Consider the following 21,006-nt stretch of genomic DNA (forward strand, 5'->3'; position numbering starts at 1 on the left):
TCGGCCCGCACATATTTATTGACTAAGGTGGACATGGGTTTATGAGTGGTTTTCGTATCCAATACGGCACCTGTGCTTCTAATCACATTTCAACAGGACTTGCTTTCAATATTGTCACTTCTCCTCACTATGAACCCAGATTCCTGTGGAATGATGCGCACAGCGTCCTCAAATTGGCTGCCCCATAGCACTGATCTCCTTGACCTCATCAAGGTCGTTTAAGAAGCTTTCAAATTTACCCCTGATCATGTTCCACGCGTTGCCAGTCAAAGGAACACGCAGCGGAATTTTCCCTCCGGAGCTTGCAATCCCATGTATTGTTTCCGCAACAGCAGAAGGCTCTGCCCCAACTCCCTTTTTGAGGCCCGCATTCACATACTTCTCCAGTATACGAGCGGGCATATCAGCCGCTGCATAAGCCGCATGTGGGGCAGTACGGGCCTTGCTGTGACCCTCAAAGTTGGTTTTGACGGCAGCGGGCTCCAAGATACAGAAATTAACTAGCCGAATGATTAACAATCTGATGGAGTGAGCTGCTGACTGAAAGTGTAAAACCTACTGTTCCAGTCGGGGTGCATTTCCCTCGCTACAGATTCTGACCACCCTTCGAGTGCCCATTTGCCCGCGTGGTAGTAGGCGTGGCCCGGAAAGCCGAGCTGGCCGGCAAGGGATGAAATGTTGAAGATAATGCCGCCTCTGTGCTCTGGGTGCTGCCGCATGATGCCAATAGCCCGTGTAGTCACGCGTGCAGCGCCAAAGAACAATGTCTCCATCTCCAGGTGCGTCTCCTCCTCAGTTGCTGACTCTGTGTCGCCCGAGAGCGAGTACCCGGCATTGTTGATGACTACATCTAGGTGAAAGCCTTGGCCGAAGTGAGTTGCTGCGGCATCAAAGGCTTTATTGACTGAAGTGGGAGAAGTAACGTCCAAGGGTAGTTTGAGGATATTAGCATTGTTTTCAGGCAAGTAAGATAAGTCCTCAGGCTTGCGGGCTGTGGCGATCAAACGATATGACGGCTTGCTTGCAATCAAAGTTGAAAGTGCCTTGCCGATGCCAGAGGAACAACCGGTAACTAGAAATTTCAGTTAAGATATTCATTAAGATTAGGAAGTACAGAGGCTCACTCAACCAAGTTGCTTCCGCTGGCAAAGCGTATGGTTTGGTGTTGACAGGGTTCATCTCTTCCCAATGACTACCTAACAGTGAAACACAGTATGATTTAGTAGTACTTTGGAGATTGTATCATGATTTATACCGACTATTTCTTCCGCCCCGAAACGATTGAGGGCTGTTGGCGAGCTTTTTATAATGCCCCCGTCGCCAAACAGTGGCCGTCTTTGTTGTCCTAGGCCAAGAAAGGTTGCCGGAGCGGGATCAATGTGCCGCAACTTCAGGATTGGATGCGGCGGGGTTGAGTCAGCTAACACGCCACCAGCACGGCGAGCCTAAAACGGCTGGCCGATCCCCCCTCTAGCCGCCAAATGGCTGGGACTGCCGGGTTTTGTAAGATAGCTCCGGCACAATCACACACGTAGTTGGCTTATGATTTATGCCCATGCCACATGAAATTGCGTCGTGATTGGGCCTCTCGGATTTTGCTATGCTTGCAATTTTTATTTAATCAAGCATGAGATGACATTCAGCGCAATACGCAGTTTCATGGCTACAGGTTATGTACGCTCTTAACGTGGAAATCGGGTTTCACCGGAAAGCCAGCCCTAAAATGTCGGCAGTCACCAAGATTGAATACGATATCCTCTATCCGTAAAGAGAATGGCTGAATCCCATGGAGCAGTGTTATCCGCCTAGCAAGATGCGGTAAATTACATAGACATGAACCTGGAACAATATAAGCTATATTCCCACTATCAAAAGGCTTTAAGAAATAACCAAAAAATAACCTACTCAAATAGAAAATGATGTGTCAGATAGCTACATAATCTCATACCCCAAACGCGACGAACGAACAACGAAACAAGTCAGACAACATGTTCAACACATAGTGGCATCGTAACACTACGACATCAAAGGAAATGTTGAAACAGGGGGGAATGATGCCCCAGTTATCGAGGTCGAAGCTAGTTTTCACCGCTCATTGTCTTGTGAAGCGTAAGAGCGTAAGAATAAGGTAAAATAGGTATGCCATAATACATGTTGGGTTCTATTCTTTTACCCAATGTGTTGCCGCTTTCTCTTCATTGGTGAAATGTCAACTTTCAGCGGGGCACTGCCCTGCGGTCCAATTCCCCCAGACCACCTTATCCTTAAATTAGACGCTAAAGACAGGGTGCTAGAGAATTGTTTTCATTCTGAAGTGAACTTGCAAGTAGACTAGAGTCTCTCTTCCAAAACATCATGTGTCAACGGCTGGAACAGGCAATTGCATCGTTTACTACAGCTCAATCGGAACAACCAGGGTGTAAAATCAGTAGTGGGGATACATTGGCAACTGGCTATGGAGCCCACAAATTCCCTCAACTTCCCTTCCCCAACTACGGATCTCACCGCTTATGCAGACGAAGCACCAAGGCCATGGCGGCACGAGACGCTTCGCCTCCAAGGGAACTCCCCCATGCGGAACCCGAAGAGATTTATAACGAGAAAGTACGCTTGGAAGAGGAGATGTTTTCCTGGTACAACCCAGATAAGTGGTACCCAGTGAAAATTGGCCAAGTCTTTGAGTCACGATATCAGGTGCTTCTGAAGCTTGGGTTTGGTTCTGCATCAACTTCATGGCTATGCCGTGACCTAGAGTAGGATCCCCTGCCGAAAGCATTGTGGAACAGCACTAAGGATGTTTGTAGGGTGCATGACTATGTGACAATAAAAATATTTGAATCCGGCAATCGACAGGCACCAACTGAAGAACAAGTCCTTCGCTTCTTGGAGACTTTAGACTCCGATCATCCAGGCAAGAGACTAGTGAGGCAAATCAAAGGCTCATTTAAGTTACCTGGAAAGACTGGGGCTCACGTATGCCTTGTTCTTGACACACTCGGTATATCCTTAGCCGACATCCGAGAAATGGCTGGCGGAAAGGTACCGGCAAACCTACTCAAGGGCCTGATAAATGGCTTGCTTCTTGGTTTAGACTATTTGCACTCAGTTGCCCACGTCATTCACACAGGTATGACAGCTACAGCCTGGAGCTCCTGGACTGTTGAAGGCTAACCTACGAGCAAGACATTCAGGACGGAAACATCATGCTGTCGATTAAAGACCGCCGTATACTGGATGAGCTTGTGGAAGATGAGTGGGACCTCCCCAGTGCTAGAAAGATTCTTGCAGATAGGATAATCTATGCATCGACTGGACTCGAAATACCAGATGCGCCCGGGAACCCAGTCATAGCCGACTTTGGCGATGCTCGAATCGATGAAGGGCCATTTCCTTTCGAGGGCGATGCCATGCCGGACTTGTATCGCGCACCTGAGATAATCCTCGGGGTTACGTGGGACGAGAAGATCGACATCTGGGCACTAGGACTGTTGGTATGTTAAATTTAGACGAACGAACGAATAAGATGGCACTGACAGAAAAACTAGGTATGGGATTTATTTGAAGGCAAACTTCTCTTTACGACAAGGTTACGCGATCAAAAGGCATCGAAAGCAGTACATTTTGCAAGGATGGTCTCTTTGTTAGGGCCACCGCCTGAAGACCTTCTGGAGCGAGGCTCATCATGGAAAGACTTCTTTGACGAGAATGGTAAGCCATCGTTCCTAACCGATTGCAAATGGGTGTTCTAATATGATGCTTAGGACAACTAGTCCTTGATGTCGAAGTGCCGGAAACCTCTTTTGAAGATGAGGAAGAGAATCTTGAAGGGGATGAAAAGGCTGAGTTTCTATCGTTTGTGAGGAAGCTTCTGCAGTGGAGACCCGAGGATAGACCATCTGCGCAGGAAGTAATGGAAGACCCATGGCTACGTGGACATTCCTCGGACAATTAAAAAAAGATTCATAATGTATTTACTCACATCAAAGGTACTACTTCTTTGTGCGCTGTTGCCCTGGATGAGATGTCGTGATTTTGCAAACCCAAAGACTGGCTGATATGCTTCAAAGACTATTTCAAATCTGAAACTGGGTTTTGTTCTAAACATATCTAATTCAAACATATTCCGGAAACTGTAGGGTCTAAATAACCCCCTTGGCTCCTCATGCATCATTCTCCGTCATGCAAATAATCAAGATGTGGGCTATCACAATTCTGAATTTCGTGACTAAGATAACCAAAGCAGACAGGCCTGACATGGATTGGAGTCAGACATGAGCAAATCGAGATGAACTTCCTTTATATTGATATTGTGCAGGACTTACTTATGTACGCATTAAGTCAGCAACTCCTTGAGCCCAACCTTGAAGTCCAAACCAGTCATCCCACCAGTGGAACCATGTCCCTTTCAAACCTTCATTACGGAAGTGGAAGAACAACGGAGTAGGATCGACAGTTCGGAACATAAAGTAGGTTTTCCTTTTGCGTGGGTCTAGCAAAAGGTCACGGGTCTGCTGAGCAGATGCGGTGGCAAGGAAAACCTCAAAGGGGTAGATAAAAGGATACCTGACTCCTTCTCTTCAACTTCACTCCTCAGAAAGTTGACACAGTCAACACCGCGCGACGCGCTCAGTAGATAAGCGGTATCTTCACTAGAGATACGCAGAATCCTTCACGGGTTCATACCTTTGGATTTGAAAAGCTCATCAGTGATGAGGCACAGCTTTTGACGTTGGGGACCGGCATCTGTTGGAATCTAACCGTGAATATGCAGTTCAAGATGTCGTCTGAGATGAAGCGCGAGCGTAAGAGTCAATGTTGAGGAGCGAGTTTAAATGCAGAGTGCAAGGATATTAAATACACCCCTTCCTGCCACCCTCCGCAACTTGATTATTTGAGACGGGCGAGTCCGCTGCCCAAGTTCGTCTGACCTTCCGTCTATGTTGTGACAACAGAATTAGAATTTCAAGGGACGGAGCCGAATATGCTTCGTAAGGCGTTGAACAAGCAACTGGTGTACTTTGTAACGATGAACATCAAAGTCACATCATAAAACTATGGATGGGTGACTGGGAAAGCGGCGGATCCAACTCTTCAGCTGGAAAGTATCGACATATTCATGATGTCAGGAACACAGCACCCAACTAGAACAAAGACCATCCCGGACTTGATGGACATAGAAGACCTCTTGTCGGCGAAGTGTCGCAGGCATCTGTAGGTTTGAACTGCAGTTGCTTCCACAAATGACGGGCAAACCTAAGGAGAAAGTTCAGATAGTGGAGGGAGCATAGTAGTAAGGGTGAAGAGTGGGCATAGATGGTTACATGGGTGGAACGCGGCGGAGAAGCTGGTGTGTGAAGTGAATAGATTGACCCCGGGCGCATTTCTTTTTGGAGCGGTTGCTGGATGCTCTAGTCAGTTTTCTTGGTTCCATTTTCGAATGGTATGTTGCAAAGTTTATATTGTTGAAACCTTGAGTCGCCGTTGAAACCGTAGAAGAGAACCACATTGGTTCACTTGGTTGAGTTGATGTATGTGTAAAGCCATGTAGCGTAGGCTGTATCGTGGTGCGAATTTGGTATCATCCTTAATTTATTCGTATCCTTTCTTCTGAACCCCATTCGTATGTCATGGTTTGGTTATCCTGGTCACTACAGTGTTGTTTTGTTTCCAAACACTCAAAAAACGGTGTTAGGATAATCGTTGTTGTACATTACCTCCGTGGGAAACCCTCGCCCTGAAAGAACGATCAGCGCGCGAGCGCAGGAACCAAGGCTATTGCTGTCAATCAAGTCTATTACAGTTCTGTTTCAGCAAAGATCTGCACGCAACTGGGAATCTCTCGACAAGGGCAACAAGGGGACCGCAGCATGCCATACGCAAACTTTATACATTAGATATTCAGTAATACTACAATGCTAGGTATCTTTCCTCCTTTCCTTTTGTGCCTCCAGAGAATATTCATCAAGTTCTAAGAATATGCAACACCTTCCCGATTAAACAGCAATCGGGCGAGAATGGTTCATCAACTCGTCCCAGAAAAATGTGTCACGCAAACTACTCAAGCGACACCGTAGAGCTCAGTAATGGGCGCAGGCAGCGTGATGATATCGCACTTGATGTCGCGCTGAGAGTAAACCTGACCGACGGTCCAGTTATCGTTCTTCCAGGACGTCTCGTGGCAGTTGAGATCGGCATTGGAACCGCCCATGGCAGTGTAGCGGGCCCTATCCAGACGATTAGCAAGGGCTCCCAGGGCTCCCGTCCGCCATTACGCGGCGACGGCCATAGTGAGAGAAAAAAAAAGACTTACGGGTATTTGGGGTCGTCGTTGCAGATCCAGGTCTGGTTCACCTCCACGAAACCCGTGGGCGTGCTGAACGTGAAAGAGGTCTCGGTGCTCTCACCATCAGGGGCTTTGCAGTTGTAAATCTGCTCGCCGTAGAAGAAGTCGTTTAGCCGGTTGCTGGCGGCCTCGCAGTGTACTTGGTAGTCGAGAGCTTGATTGGTGACGTTGAAGCTGATGTAGCCCCATGAGTTCTGGTGTGCGGGCGTGCTAAAGGTGTAGCTGGCGTGGTAGTCGAAGTCGGTGAGAGACCATTCCTTGAGCTTGCCGGACTTTTGACCGCATGTGAGCTCCTCACGTTTGGCGAAAGGAGAGGCGAGCGCGGGCGCAAGGAAGAGAAGGGAAGCGAGAAGCTGCATGTTGGTGCTGGTGGCGAGAATGTGAAGGTATTGGCTGGGTTGGGATGATATAAATTAGATAGGATGAATCAATATGTGACGAACTGATTTTCCGAGAGTCAAGCTGAATTGTAAGATACGCCTTCCAAGTCCGGAAGGAAAGTTGGTTTAAATATGTAAACCAGCATCCAGGGTATGGAGTCGTTGGTCGTTTCCGTTGTCTATTCACCTTGTCGTCCGCCCCCGTCCGCATGAAAGGCGGTAAAGCCGAGTGGCTACGCCGTTGGACATGACGTAGCACCAACTGCCACCTCGTAATACCCTCCGAGCCCGAATGCCATCGTTGAATTTCCAGCCATCCCTTACAAACGCACTGTGGATCGTAGCCGTTGGCAGACAAGCGGGATAAACAAAAAGAGGGGCCGACAGGGACCGAGGGGACTTGTCCGTGGCCGGCTGCGTTCGCCGGAGGCGCCATTACCGCATTGGGTGGAACTCGGATGCCATTATTAGCAGGAAGTGTCTCTGTTGTCATGCGAAGCCGGTAGCTAAAAACTTAGCTTAACCGGCTACAGCGTGCTTCCATGCGGCAAAATGCCGATCCCGAGCTCGTGTTGTCAGCAACAGCTTGCAAAGAGCCCTCACTAGCTTCTCTCAAGGGGGGGTCGCATGAACAATTGTATTGCCGTTGCCCACAGCGCATCGCAACCAGCTACGACTCCCCCGCGCGGATATTTGGGCCCGATGGTATGGTGGCTACAATGTGGTTGGGGTACTGGTGGTGGTATGCTGGGATGGGGTTCAGGGTTCCGGGTATTTGCACGGATGGAGATCCTGTAGGTCGCATTTTCCCATTACCAAATGGTGGGATAGATGAACAGTGCACTTTTCATGCTGCAACCGCTCATGGTCGTCAACTTGATGCGGTACCGTAGAATACCGTACAGGCATGGCGCAGATGCATATTTCCGTGCAGTCGACGTCGACAGCGTTGGATCTCCCTGGCAGTAGAGGTGCATCTCACGCCATTCGAGGTCCACTGAAGAACTACTTTGGCGCTTGTCATGCTCCTCATGTCACACCCAGAAGCCGATCGTCGGGAGGCGGAGTAGTTTATCGTCCCGCAACAAGGACGATCAGTCAGTCTGTCCCAAATTGGAAACTCTCGCATCTAGAAGACATCAGTTGCAGGAAACGTTACAATCACGACGGTTGTGTTCGCCCTTTCACCAACTCAATGGCTCCGGTACGATCGGCCGAGCAATGCTTGGCTCGATACCTGCTGTGTAGCCTCAAAACGGGAATAGGATCTGGATGCAGGGAGAGACCTGACGGCCGGATACGGGTTTCTTTCATGATCAGTTGGTATTTTAAGCAGCTGAACTAGGCGGTCTGCCGCTATCCATGGGGTGCAAAGTTTCACTGGGAGCATTCTCTTGCAGGACCCCAGCCGGTCAATATTGTACTCAAACGGTATCGTCTAACAACACGCCAACCGTTGTCAGTGGAATGGTGACGCCTCGAACCTGAGACGGATGCGAGCAAAAGCGCGAAATACGGACGACAAGCACCAGCCACATGCGTGGGCTTGTGGCGCAAACAACTGTGGCGCTACAGTTGTGGCACATCATCGTGGCTCATCCCGGTTGGGTCCGATTTTCACGGAAGTCGATGGAACGGAACAAAAACACGAACCTGTAAGGATGAGACCATCACCCACGCTCGGGGCCGTGACTCGGGCACCGGCACATGCTCCTAGCTTGCCTTTCCGACAGGCGCAAATTCTCCGAAGCCTTCGTCTCATTGATAGCGATAAGAGGGACCATCACGAGGGGTAAGCCGAGGGGTAAGCAGAAGGGCTCTGACCAATGTTTCGACAGCTTGGAAATCAGGGTCCCTTGCGAGCGGTAGCACGAAGATTCTAGCCCACATGTCGAGATTCCGCATGGCACATGGAGTCCGCGAATGAGAGCCGATGACATCCCACGTTCCCATTTCCCGAGTCTGTGATGCCCAGCTTAAGAACCGATCCGGCGAACACAGAGGCCCCACGTGGTGGCATGGTTTGTCGACAGAAAGGGAACCTACTGTGGGGCCTCAGAGCTTCTTTATGTCGAAACGACGGCGGGGTGGAATTTTCTAGACAAGATTTGTGTTAAGTAAATAGCGACACAGTCGCAGCGACCACTATCATGGGCAAAGTCCATGTCGTTCGTCTGATCAGAAACTCAAGAGCCCGGATCCAGAACTTGGAAGCGCTATTGCCGAAGTGCAGAAGAGTCTATAGATGGGTTGTGTTGCATTCAGTCGTTGGTGACCAGATGCCTACTGTTAATAAATATCTCGAGCTGCAACAAGCTGAACATGCCACCGCCTCTGAGGGCGGCAACGCCCCTCATCCTCTCCGGAATTCCAGAGGCACCACTGTAGGTCGTGAACAAGCCCTTGCTGAGACCTCGTCTGCCATCATGAACAAAGTCGCCATCCTGACCTCGTCGACGCACGAGCCCGGCGTGAATATCCGCCAACGGTCCGACCTCATTGCTCTTTTCGGGCCCACCTTCGACCTCGCCATCCGCTTCCAGAGGCTGATTGCGGTGGCCTCGTCGCTGTTGTTCGTCTACGGCCACCTCCTTGCCACTTCGACACTCACGTCAACCGTAATCGCAACAAGACTTTTTGCCACGCATTCGACCCATGTTTCCAAGGCGACCATGCTGATGCTCATGAGATCTATGCGAAGCGCATGGGATTGCAAGAAAATCCGGAGCATGCGGAAAAAGCTCTTCATGGAATTTGCGACAACGATATTGGGTCCCGGTGGCAACATGCTGATCATCATGGTCTTCTGGCCCGGTTGGTGGTTGATCCTTGGTCTTGTCCTCTCGGCCCGGATGCTGGCGGGGTGAACGGCAGACGGATATGCCTTTATCAGCATGACAACTCCTCATAGCCCTATCCACATGGCTCACTCTAATATTCGAATCGACCAAACCAACTCTGTCTCATCTCGAGAAGAAGAAAGTGTTCCCGCCGGCATCTTTCCGAACCTCCTTTTGATAGTCCTTCTCGGGATCAAACTCTTGCCACATACTCGCTGGGTAAATGTGCTTGTTGCGCTCATACCAGCGCCGGTCTACGACCTTGGTGAGAGTCGGATCGTCGGTCGCACCCTCGAGGGTGTTGATATCAGGCAACGTCTTCGTTGCGGTGGCCTTGGCCTTGAGCGCCGCCGCCGTAGTCAGGCCCCCATTAGGAGTCGCGTCGACTTCTTCAACTTCGGGCTCTTCCGTCTTGGGCGGTGCCTCGGCGGAATACTTGAAGAGCTGCTCGCCATCGGGACCTTTACTCTTGTTGATAACAAAGAAGTAGAATTCATAGTGCTGCGGCAGTTAGCCAGAGGCCTTTAATAAATATAAGAATCAACTCACATGCGGAACAATGATTGACCCCCTCACAAGCATCAAGTCGTCAACTCCCACTCTAGCCCACTCTCTCCGTGCGTTGGCCTTCTCTCCTACTCCCAGCTCAGCGCCCACCTTGCGACTCTTGTCCAAGAACACCCAGACATAGTCCCCTTTCTTGACGCGGACTGTTCCACCAGGTATGTTGGAGCCATCGTAGAAAACAAAGGGCACCGCTATCTCGGTGGCCTTGACTGCCTCTTGTATCGCCAGGAATTCCCGTCGCAAAGCTTCTCTTTCAGCAGCCTCACGTCGCAGAGCTGCTTTGGACATGACCTTCGGCACAAAGGCAACAGACGAGTTGGCGATGACCTTGGACTTCTTCTCGGTCGCATCCTCGTTGTCCTCATCCCCCCCGGCGTTCTTGCCCTTCTTTTTTGGTACGTAGTCATCATCTCCCTCTTCTTCTTCATCGTCACCAAAGGACAACTTGCTGCCGCCAATCTTTTTCTTCTTCTTCTTCGGCTTGCTCGTACCGCTTCCTGAGTCGCTTACGGGGTCAGGTGTCGCGGAATGGGATCGATCGGGGGTGGACGTTCCAGATAATGCGGCATCGCGTTCGCGCTCTTGCTGCTCAAGAACTTCGGCGCGTCGCTTGCGAAAATCGGACAATTGAACGAGACCGACAGTGTTGCTCGACAATCTTTCGCTAGTGGTTTTATTCTGCGGTGTAAACCGCGAAGGTGCCTGGTCGGACATGGCAAAAGTTATGCTAGGAGGTGGCGTTGAGGGTAGAAAGTAAGAAAGAGGCTCTAGCTAGAGCTTTGAACCAAAAAGGCGACGACGACGACATCCGGCAAAGAAAAGCAACGTGCGATAGTTGGATTTTTGGCCTCAATTGTTACTGTGTGATGGACCCACATCCCGCAGTGGGTCCCCGTTCGCTGGCAAGTGCCCCACTCACGCTTCCCGCCTCACCTTCCCGTCACCTTTTGAGCGAGGGTGAGCTGTTCCAATACTTTTTCTTAGAATCCCCCGCCACCTTAATTATATATTCATACAATTGAATGTTTTCCTTGATGATACCAGCAAACCCCCGTTCGATTTTGTATCAGCTTCTTCTTCGTCGTTAGCAATACAGATCAGATCCCCTGTTGTCCTGTCTAGTTCTCTTCTAGCCGAAGCTGCCATTGGGCATCACTAAGCTCTTTCACCACCGCTAAATTGGATCAATTAGTAGCGTCGCCCACAGACATGGAATCCCGGCCGATTGATGCCCCATCTGCGCCGTATACCGGTCCTGGGTCTTATCCATCTGGAGGACCACCCGGTGGTTCAGAGTATCATCCCTCTCGTGTCGAAAATAACCCCAATGCCCGCCCATCTCGGCCTGACGACTACCCTCGTCCCTCTGGCCAGTACTCTCACCCGGCAGATCAATACTCCCGCCCGGCAGATCAATACTCCCGCCCGGCTCAACCGGCGACTCCTTCGGCACAGTATGGCGGCCAAAGCAACAATGGACCGCCGCCGCCGCTTCCGAATGTTACCGCTCAACCCTCCGTTGATAAGATGTCTGGTCCGGCAGCCTATCCGACTCCCCATTCGCACCAAACGAGTATGGCCGAGGTGCCCCGCCCATCAGCAGCCCTGAACCCCCTCACCACAACCACCCAGGACCTGAAGTCGATCAAAACAACCACGCAGTTCGCTCTGCGGGAGTACCTCTCTCTTCAACGTAAGAGAGGCAGTGGCGCGACATCAATGGAGCTCGAGGATCAGATTCGGAACCAAGGCCGCATTTTGCTCGGAGACCTCAAGATCCTGCGGAAGGAGGTTGGGGTGGTAATCAAGGATGGCGAGAACCACCGTTGGAGGAATTGGCTGATCGGTGGCGCTGTGTGAGTACTGCTGTCTCCAAGGGTTGTCCAATTGTCTGGCTAACAAGCTCCAGGGCAACCTTCATCCCAGCTGTGAAGAGGATCTTCCGTCGTCCGTCCTCCGAGAAGTCGGACAGCGTGACGACCAATAAGACCGAATATGCCTTCTCCCGCAGCAAGGATCTCCTCGCCCGTATCAAAGACAGCGTTCTCGGCCGCAATAGCTTCGCCAGCATTGCCTTCTTTGTTTTTGCTGTTCTCTACGTCTTCTCCAATGAGGTGACCTTGCAGGTGGCCAAAACCGTATCGAAGCGCCTTAAGCGCCTCAGCGCCAAGATCGAGCGAGGCGACGCTGAGGTCGTCGAGCAGGACATGAAACTGTTGGAGGGTTGGCGATGGAGAGTGTTGATGTGGGGTCAGTGAGCTGACTGAAATGCGATGATGGAAATTTGAGCGTGCATGATGGCCATGAGCAGACGATAGCATAGCATTGTGATTGTGATAGCGCGGATTTTGCCTGTCTTTGGGCTTGGTCACATTTCGGTGGGGAGAACCCAGACTTTTTGTTCCTACATTGAATTTGGTAGATACTGAAATTTTAGAGTATATAACGACAGAGCATAAATAGCCGCGGGGTTCTGCGGATGCTGTTCAACAGACTGAAAGAGTACGCCAAGGTGCGACTTCGATCATCATCTAGCGGGGCTGATGATGCATAACCCTTATATAAGCATACTCACATTAATCACATGATACTGTCTTTGTGCAAGTAACGTATTTTTGACCCAGTTGACGCATCTCTTCCTTGCTTCCAGCAATAGTTCAAAGCACTACCCCAACGGTCCACCGCAACCAAATTCACAAGGAAAAGCCTTCAAAGATGCTGAACAAGAAGAGAAGGCATTCTGGTGATGAAAGTCCACGGGAAGAAGATGCCTCTATACAAAAAGCTGTCAGTCGCGCTGACCGAGGACACTTATCAACAAGACCGTCAGAGCCTGGAACTCTTGCAGACGTCTACTACCGCAATCTGTTCGCTAGCAAACCAGACTTTGCTTCTCTGGGTAAAGAAGACTCAGAATTCGGGGCGCTGTATGTTCTTTCATCATAAGGCTCGTGAATTATACTGACCTTGTGTCAGGCTCAAGAAGCATAGTCTAGACTTTAACGACCCTATCGCAGTAATGCAACTTACCAAGACGTTACTAAAATTGAAGTTTGGCCTGGCTATTGAACTTCCAGACGACCGGCTTTGTCCGCCAGTAAGTCTTTCTCATCGTCAGACCCCGATCTGTCGCTGACCGAACCAGGTTGTCAACCGGCACAATTACATTCTTTGGCTCAAGGGTCTCATGGATAGCACTTCCTACGATAACCCGGATCGCAAAGTTCTGGGTCTTGACATCGGGACTGGGGCATCATGTATTTATCCTCTCCTAGGCTGCACCCAACGACGATGGTCCTTTTTCGCAACAGGTAACACTACTTACCCCCAACAGAATGGCAGCAATGAAGCTGACAAAAACAGACATTGACGATAAGAGTCTTTCCTATGCTAAGCGAAACGTTGAATTAAACAACCTTCAGAACCGCATCTCCATTGTGTCCCGCCAGCCTTCCGACAAGCTGATTCCATTAGAAGAACTCGGCGTGCAGGAATTAGGTTTCGTCATGACGAATCCCCCGTTTTACACTTCAGAAGAAGACATGCGGAATTCGGCAGAGCTGAAAGATCGCCCAGCCAAGGCGGTATGTACTGGTGCGCCGAATGAGATGGTCACTGAGGGCGGAGAAGTCGCATTTGTTGGCCGCATTCTCGAGGAGTCTCTGGAATTACGGGAGAGGGTGCAGTGGTACACTGCCATGTTTGGCAAGCATTCTAGCATGGAAGAGTTTGTGGGCATGCTCCGCAAGCATAATATTGAGAACTACGCCGTGACGGAGTTGGTGCAGGGAACGACGAGGCGGTGGGCTCTAGGCTGGAGTTTTGGCGGCATGCGGCCTGCCGAGGACATTGCGAGAGGGTTGGAGGCAGCGAAGTGGAAGAAACTTCTTCCCCCGATCGTCGAGTCACGAGTTGTCGATTTTCCATTGGCAGACGGGGTAGGGAAGTTGGGAGACAAGGTTCAAGAGCTATTGTCCTCACTAGAGCTTATGTCCTGGGACTGGGACCGCGAAAAGCTTTCTGGGGTGGGCAGGGCGAGAGAAGATGTTTGGAGCCGTGCTTGGAGAAGAAAGAAGATGCGCGAAGCGCGTGAGGGCAAACCGGCGGCCGCCGTGTCAACGGAAGACCGATGCAATTTCGGGTTCGAGATTTCCCTCAAGGTTGGGCGGGAGCGAGTAGTCGTTACTTGTCGGTGGAGAGAAGGACACGCTGCGTCAATCTATGAGAGTTTCTGCGGCTTTCTCAAAACCAGACTCTCGGGGACGCAGACCTTGTCGGGCAAATGAATGTCGCTTGCGCATTAAGGACGGTGTATAATAAATCTCTTAACTGATGTCTACACACAACTACCTTTATCTCTGTGTCGCCAACATTCGGGTGTCCGTGTCAACTGCTTAGCCTGAACCAGGGCACCTAGGCTTGCTGCAGCTGTAAAGATTGCTAAGCCGTCATGCGAGACAAACAGGATAGAGGCATTAAGGTCGTAGGGAAGCTCATGAAAAGGATGACTGATTCAGTGAACAAACATGATCGATGTACATCTCGGGCAAGCAGACATAGTTGTGATTCACTCATATGGCTTCCTCGGTCAAAAATGTATAAATACCTTCCTCTTGCTCCAAATATCGATCTTGGCCAGCAAGAAGAACGAAAACAAAAGAATAAACACTCAAAACGCACAACAACAAGCTCTAATTACATCCACATTTCCGCTTAACAAAATGCCTGAGAACAACTGTATTCCTTTCAAGCGCACTTGCGCGCACGGCATTAGCCGCGATAGCTGTGTCTATTGCTCACCGAGGCTAAGGTTATAAGCTTACCGGCGCTAGATATAGAACTACATGGACGAGCCTTGGGTTCAGCGCAGCTGATTGAAATCTCTGAGAAATGGCATTTACGTAAGGAGCAGCTAGTCAGTTTAAAGCCTATGAAAGCTGCATAATTCAGAGAAGTCGACCATAAGTAGCATTAACCGCGCGAATAAAATTCGAAAAGTTACACCAACACATTGACTCATCATGAACCATGCGACCAAACGCTACCAAATACTCTCTGTAAATTCCCAATCCTAGATTCGTGAGCAAGTCGCCAATGCACCTAGACAAGCCCCAAATGCCTCAGGGCTGTCCATATGCGGTGCGCATTGTTCCCCATCCCATTACCTGCCAACTGCGGCCCGATCATATTTCTGAGGTATACCTGATCCACATCGTCCATCATTTCCCACAGCTCCCTCAGCACCTCCATCTCGAATCTTGTCTCCCGAAATATCCTCGCATACCCAACGAACAAGAGCTGCGCAGCACCAGGCGGCATGTAAGTCTCGACGCGGGGCATAAACTCCACCAGGAACTCTCCAATGGACCGCGCAAACATTTCCGAGCAGCCCAACGCGCGGTCCTGGTCTAGCACGCAACAGAGCAGCAGCACATGCCAAAAGATCTCGTGGATTGTACCGACTCTATCTCTTATGTTGGCGAGTAGGAATCGTGGGCGGGCGAAGAGGTCAGGGCTCTGGGCAACGCCAAATGGAGGAGGCCTGCACAGCATCTCAATGTATCGGAAGACGAATCCCGCAGCCCGAGAGAAAGCCTCGTGGAAGTTATGTGGGTTGAAACCTGCGTTGGCAGCAAAGCCGGGGTTATACCCCCTCAAGAACTCGGGCACGGCGAAGAAGGAATCTTGTACGGCATTGCGGGTTCGCGGGAAGTGCTCGTGCATCATGTTGCGGTCGATCATGACGTGAGAACCATCGGGGAGGATCACGGTTACGCGGTTACGGAGACGGCCGTCGTTCTGGAAGGTTTCATTGCCGAAGTTGTTTGTGAGATTAAAGAGATTTGCAAAGTCAAAGAGGCGCAGCCCGGGGTTGAAAACGGGGCCGTTTTGGCGGGGGAAGGCGTTGAAGGTGTTGATGTTGACTCTGTTTCCTGTTTGTATGTTGTTAAAACCCGCCCAGGGTGAGTTCTCCTGGGGGTGATAGTTCCAAGGGCGAAACATGATTCCGGTTGAGAAAGGGTTGGAAAACAGAAGATTAATCAATGGATTTTTTGGTAAAGGATGTCAAGTCATAGGAGGGGGTTTATCTTATAGGTTGTCCTGTGATCTAATACGGTGGTACTCGTAACACCTGCAACACCTGTCCCTCACCGATAGATGTAGACATGCATGTTTGTGAACCCAGTATCAGCGATAACCCGAACACACCGCCTAAAATTTGTGGCGGTAATCACTGATTCTTGCGGTGAGAATGTTCCAGCGGGTAGCCGAGGGACTTTAAACGCCTTTACTAGGCTCACAGTCTCAAAGGATGATCGCCTCGTGGTGCGGTGTTGATAAGACCCACCCTTCAAGCTCTAATAGAGTCGAAGACTAGATATCGAATGCCGGATTGTTATTGGAGTCTGAATAGCCGCATCCAGCACGGCCAGAGTTTGGGACTGGTGAATATCTATCCTCGGGCTCTTTGGTCCGCTGGTTTTCGGCCGCTGCAGTCAAGAATGACCCGGAAGGGGTCTTCTGGAATTCTTAGTTTTGTTAATTTAAGTCTTCGGCTATATTTACAGTCACCTCTTTTTGAATCCTACACCAAACAACAACAGCCTTACGAGCGTGGCAAATGCTGAGTTGAATTTCACGTTCGACTGAAAGACAAGATCTTATCTAGATAGGCCTTCGGGAAGGGTTCACGGTTAGCGTAAACACATCAACCGGAGGAACCCAGCCAAAGCAATCATGCCACACGATATGGAAAACGGCTGTGGTTGGTATTTGCTGTAATAATGCTTACATTTTATTTACTGCAGGTCTACGGAGCATGTTTTGCAAATTAGGCGTTTAGCTTGTTTGAGATCAATACCCGCCATGGTGGTTGGTGGGCGACAGACACAGGGGTACGGCAACCAATTAGTGTGTATTAGTATGTCAGAGGGTTCCCTGGCTGGGGTAAAAGTATCATTTGTGGGGGATCTTTAACTCAACGTTCGGATCCTCTAACGATCTTGGGCTCAGTAAGATAAGATAAGGTTTCAATCGAGAGTGCTGTAGGGACCCTTACTACACTTTCCTTCTCTAATACAGATCCATTTCGTAGTGTTTTCTAAAATCCATTTGTCGCGTCTACACACTAACTCTGGATACATGAGTCAATATGTATGCGAGAGCTCGAACGTTCGTGCACCATACAGGTGCCTGAAAATGCCAAATACCGTCAAGGAAACCTGGAACAGGCCTGGATCACCGACGAAGTATTCACATGAGTCACCATCGAACGACACATTTGACGAGAAATCATCAAAAGAGGAAAGTAAAGTGAAGCTCTTGAAGGTCTGGGCAAGGAACATGCGTCGTGACGCAACACGCTGAGGGGGTCTTATTGAGAAATACGCGGGCGCGCAAAACTCGACGATGTTGAGCCAATAGGGCCACTAGTTTGAGTGAGTCAACCGGTGAAAGCAAGTTACGCCGCGCAGCGGCACAGCACGGTTGCCAGGGATAAGGGCTTTATCGAGAATCTTATCGATAAGCTAAGATGTTCTTCCAAGTGCTGCGGTTGGTACCTTAGCTTTTCAAACTTCATGGAAATTGGGTGGCTTGGTGGCTGCGCCAAACCGTCTTCAGCTTCCTAGCCTTCAAGATGTTAGCGGACTTAGCAGCCTGCCACTGTGACAATGATCTCCCAATCTCGCGCGTGGGAGAATTAACTTTTCCCAAGTCTGTTGGTTGGGCTACAACCACATGTGGACAATAGCTGATTAGCCTTGCTAGTGAGTATGGTCATATTACCCATGTACCACCACATCTGGTATAAATATCTCCTCTCATCCCTCTCATTTCGACTTCCTTCAGACACATCATTCGGCTATCCGGACAGTCTCTCTTTTCTATTATCCTTCCTTACTTAGTCGCCGTCAAGCTTCACATTGCCAACCATGGAGGCCGTCGAAAAGCGCGAGTACCACATCCGAGACCTCACCACTCGGAGTGTCACTTTATTCCCTACCAGAGCGCAGATTGTCCGCGATCTCAAGAGCCTTCCACTGAAAGTAAGTACTCCAGGAATCTCCTGTTTGCAGACTGTTAACCTCTACCCAGCCCGGCACAAATGAGGTCCTCATCATCGGACTTACACCCACTGTTGACGAGTCCACAATCAGGGTGGAAGGCACTGGTTCCGCCGTCATCAGCAACATCGCCACCGAGCTACTCCCCAACCGCGATATCTTTCAAGAGGTCTACCCTGACGATGATTCTGATGCGTCAGACGAAGATTCGGACACAGATGACTACACGAGTGATCCGTCCGAACCACCCGAGCTCTTGGATGCTCGGGCCAAGCATCTGCATGCCCGCGACGAGGAGCGTCGTGCAGATGAGATCGTTGACAGTGCCACTAGCCGGCTCAAATTCCTCGACAGCTATGCAAATTCGCTTGATCGCAAGGAGAACGTCGACATTACGGGAACCATGGATGAATACCGAAAACAACGCGAGAAAGCCTTCAATGACAAGATGGAAGGTGTCGTTTTGAAGCGAGAGGCCGCCAAACAAACACTCATCGCTTATAAAGTCGAGTCCCGTCTTGAACAACGAAACATAAAGGAGATCAAACGCCAATCACGGGAGAAGGCTCGTTCCCAGCGTGAAAAGAAGAGGGAGAGACTGAACAAGGAGAGACGCAAAGAGGAGGCCAACAAGGAGAAACAACGCATCCGAAAGGAACGCGAAAGCTTCTGGCCCAAGGTATGCTACTCGGTTCGCATCACCCTCGAAGTTCAAGCCGCAACACCCATGACGTCCCGCCGGACTTCCGTGTCTAGTAGCACGGTTCAAGCCCCGGCTGCAATTTCTGAAATCGACGGCGGCGCAACGTCAATGTGTGACCTATCGCTCAGCTACATCACTTCGTCCGCATTCTGGGAACCAGGCTATGATATCCAGCTCTCCACGACGAACAACAATACCACAATCTGCTACGATGCCAAGATTACCAACCACACATCAGAGACTTGGGCCGATTGCAAGGTCACTCTCTCCACGCCTCAAGCGACCTTCTCCGGCCTGGATCAAGAGATCCCTAGCTTGAAGCAGTGGAACATCAAGCTGGCAACGAGGTACATTGGTGGCAGAGGAAGTCAAAATATCCTTACCAGCCAAGAAGAACGGAGACAGAGGGCTCTGTGGCGAAAAGCCCAAGACGCCGCTGTTAAAGACAACGTTGATCGCAATGTCCTATTCGGAATCGAAGAGGATCTGTTTGGGGCTGGGGCATATTTTGAAGCGTGCAAGGAGGAGGAGCTTGAGGAATCTGATGAGGATATGGGCTTTGCACTCTATGACGACGAAGTACCCCAGGTGCCTGAAAAGCCTGCAGCTCAATCTCCAAGCAGATCGCTCGCTGCAAAGGTAGGCTCTGAGCTGTCGAAGGCAAGGCGGGAAAGCAAGAAGTCGGCCATGGAATGTGAACGCGATGAAGGAGGGGTAGACTTTGAAGAGTCTTTCATGGAAGAGACGGGCTTTACGACTGCCTACGACCTGCCTGGAACCCAGACACTTCCTCCCGCTTCCACGGCCTCCAAGCAGCGCGTGACTCGTCTCCATCTCTCCAACGTTGTTTTCAGCCATACCGTTGTTCCCAAGTACAAGACGGCGGCGTTCCTCAAAGCCAAGATTCGCAACGGCAGCAGGATAACCCTTCTCAAGGGCGCTGCAGGGCTAACGCTCGACGGCACGTTCATGGGTCGCACGACGCTGCCTCGCTGTAGTGCTGGCGACGTGTTTTCTCTGAGCTTGGGCATGGACCCGGCCATCGTCGTCAGCTACCCGACAGTCAACGTCCGACGCGCCACAACAGGTTTTCTCTCCAAGGAGAACAGCTCGGTTTACATGCGCAGCATCACCATCACGAACTCCCGCGCTGCTGCGGGCAAGCCTGTATCTCTTCTTGTCATGGATCAAGTTCCAGTTTCGGAGGACGAACGGCTCAAAGTGGAGATTGTTGCGCCCAAAGGAATGTCTGTAAATGGCAGTGGCACTACTACTGGAGAACCCGGGCGGAGCAGTACGGAAGACAGCGCCTGGGGTAGGGCGAAGTCGAGTTTGAAGAAGGGCGGGCAGGTTGAATGGGAGGTTGATCTCAACGCTGGCAAGGCCGTTAAATTGGGCTTAGAGTATGTTCTTATCATGCCATCTGGAGATGATGCGGTTGAATGCTAGGGAAACCAATGTTATTGATTTGAAAGAATGGCGAGAGGTTTGGCTGCTGTAAGGGGAGCTAGGTTGATGTTTGGCTTTTTCTCAAATTGAATCTTTGGTCGAGTTTAACTATCAGTGCTCGGCCAATGAATTAACGTCTTTGTCCTAAGTGTTAAAGATTGGTAACTCTAGTAACTTGGTCCCTGGGATTGAGTGAGCATTCATTTGATTGTAGCTCAGCAGCCTGGCCGATATCGATGTTCGGCAGGTGGGTATCGGGATTTGTAGCTGTTTCCATTGTTCAGCTTGTCGTATACCAGCAATCCAATCAAGGCCACTATCTGAACCCCTTAGCTTGTTCACATAAGCTTTCTGGGGTCCAAGGGTTCATGTAGGACTGTTGGCCTTCATATATGAAGACCAATCAAGAATGATGCAACTGATACTCAGGTCAGTGTCTGCCCGAGCCCAAGACATTTAACATCGATACGTCTAGCTCAAGAACTGCGTAAAAGCTGACTGTAGTGATAGAACCAAGAGAAGTGAGAACTTGGCCCAATAGCGGCGAGGAAACGTGCATAATAAGGTCTTATGCCGGTCGGATATGCCGCCTCAGCCCTAGCACGCCCGTCAACTTGCGTATCTCCGAACCAGCCACCACCGCTCTACCCAATCCGAG

At 50.3% G+C, this 21,006-nt stretch overlaps 8 protein-coding genes across 8 annotated transcripts; 4 read left to right on the top strand and 4 right to left on the bottom strand.

The window, feature by feature from the left end:
* Window positions 1–168: 168 nt before the first annotated feature.
* On the bottom strand, window positions 169–1,179 carry CTRU02_202750 (short chain dehydrogenase; the record flags this gene model as incomplete). Its single annotated transcript, XM_036728913.1, has 3 exons — window positions 169–500; window positions 560–1,072; window positions 1,125–1,179. The coding sequence occupies 3 exons, from the start codon at window positions 1,177–1,179 to the stop codon at window positions 169–171; spliced, it is 900 nt and encodes a 299-aa protein (XP_036579428.1).
* Window positions 1,180–2,532: 1,353 nt separating this feature from the next.
* CTRU02_202751 (protein kinase) lies at window positions 2,533–3,952 on the top strand (the record flags this gene model as incomplete). Its single annotated transcript, XM_036728914.2, has 5 exons — window positions 2,533–2,753; window positions 2,805–3,127; window positions 3,184–3,491; window positions 3,546–3,708; window positions 3,762–3,952. The coding sequence occupies 5 exons, from the start codon at window positions 2,533–2,535 to the stop codon at window positions 3,950–3,952; spliced, it is 1,206 nt and encodes a 401-aa protein (XP_036579429.2).
* A 2,106-nt stretch (window positions 3,953–6,058) lies between these two features.
* CTRU02_202752 (uncharacterized protein) lies at window positions 6,059–6,702 on the bottom strand (the record flags this gene model as incomplete). The annotated part of the gene is made up of 2 exons (XM_036728915.1): window positions 6,059–6,224; window positions 6,311–6,702. 2 exons carry the CDS (start codon window positions 6,700–6,702, stop codon window positions 6,059–6,061), a joined length of 558 nt encoding a protein of 185 aa, XP_036579430.1.
* Window positions 6,703–9,002: 2,300 nt separating this feature from the next.
* CTRU02_202753 (uncharacterized protein) lies at window positions 9,003–9,590 on the top strand (the record flags this gene model as incomplete). Its single annotated transcript, XM_036728916.1, has 1 exon — window positions 9,003–9,590. The coding sequence occupies one exon, from the start codon at window positions 9,003–9,005 to the stop codon at window positions 9,588–9,590; it is 588 nt and encodes a 195-aa protein (XP_036579431.1).
* A 96-nt stretch (window positions 9,591–9,686) lies between these two features.
* CTRU02_202754 (XAP5 domain-containing protein) lies at window positions 9,687–10,844 on the bottom strand (the record flags this gene model as incomplete). The annotated part of the gene is made up of 2 exons (XM_036728917.1): window positions 9,687–10,064; window positions 10,113–10,844. The coding sequence occupies 2 exons, from the start codon at window positions 10,842–10,844 to the stop codon at window positions 9,687–9,689; spliced, it is 1,110 nt and encodes a 369-aa protein (XP_036579432.1).
* A 495-nt stretch (window positions 10,845–11,339) lies between these two features.
* On the top strand, window positions 11,340–14,416 carry CTRU02_202755 (DUF890 domain-containing protein; the record flags this gene model as incomplete). The annotated part of the gene is made up of 7 exons (XM_036728919.2): window positions 11,340–11,418; window positions 11,539–11,986; window positions 12,040–12,380; window positions 12,799–13,057; window positions 13,107–13,227; window positions 13,276–13,441; window positions 13,494–14,416. 7 exons carry the CDS (start codon window positions 11,340–11,342, stop codon window positions 14,414–14,416), a joined length of 2,337 nt encoding a protein of 778 aa, XP_036579434.2.
* Window positions 14,417–15,230: 814 nt separating this feature from the next.
* On the bottom strand, window positions 15,231–16,133 carry CTRU02_202756 (uncharacterized protein; the record flags this gene model as incomplete). Its single annotated transcript, XM_036728920.1, has 1 exon — window positions 15,231–16,133. The coding sequence occupies one exon, from the start codon at window positions 16,131–16,133 to the stop codon at window positions 15,231–15,233; it is 903 nt and encodes a 300-aa protein (XP_036579435.1).
* A 1,931-nt stretch (window positions 16,134–18,064) lies between these two features.
* On the top strand, window positions 18,065–20,348 carry CTRU02_202757 (mucoidy inhibitor-like protein; the record flags this gene model as incomplete). Its single annotated transcript, XM_036728921.1, has 2 exons — window positions 18,065–18,178; window positions 18,228–20,348. 2 exons carry the CDS (start codon window positions 18,065–18,067, stop codon window positions 20,346–20,348), a joined length of 2,235 nt encoding a protein of 744 aa, XP_036579436.1.
* Window positions 20,349–21,006: the final 658 nt, after the last annotated feature.

This window comes from Colletotrichum truncatum, assembly GCF_014235925.2.
Source record: "Colletotrichum truncatum strain CMES1059 chromosome Unknown Contig_0001, whole genome shotgun sequence".
In the NCBI taxonomy this organism is placed as follows: Eukaryota; Fungi; Ascomycota; class Sordariomycetes; order Glomerellales; family Glomerellaceae; genus Colletotrichum; species Colletotrichum truncatum.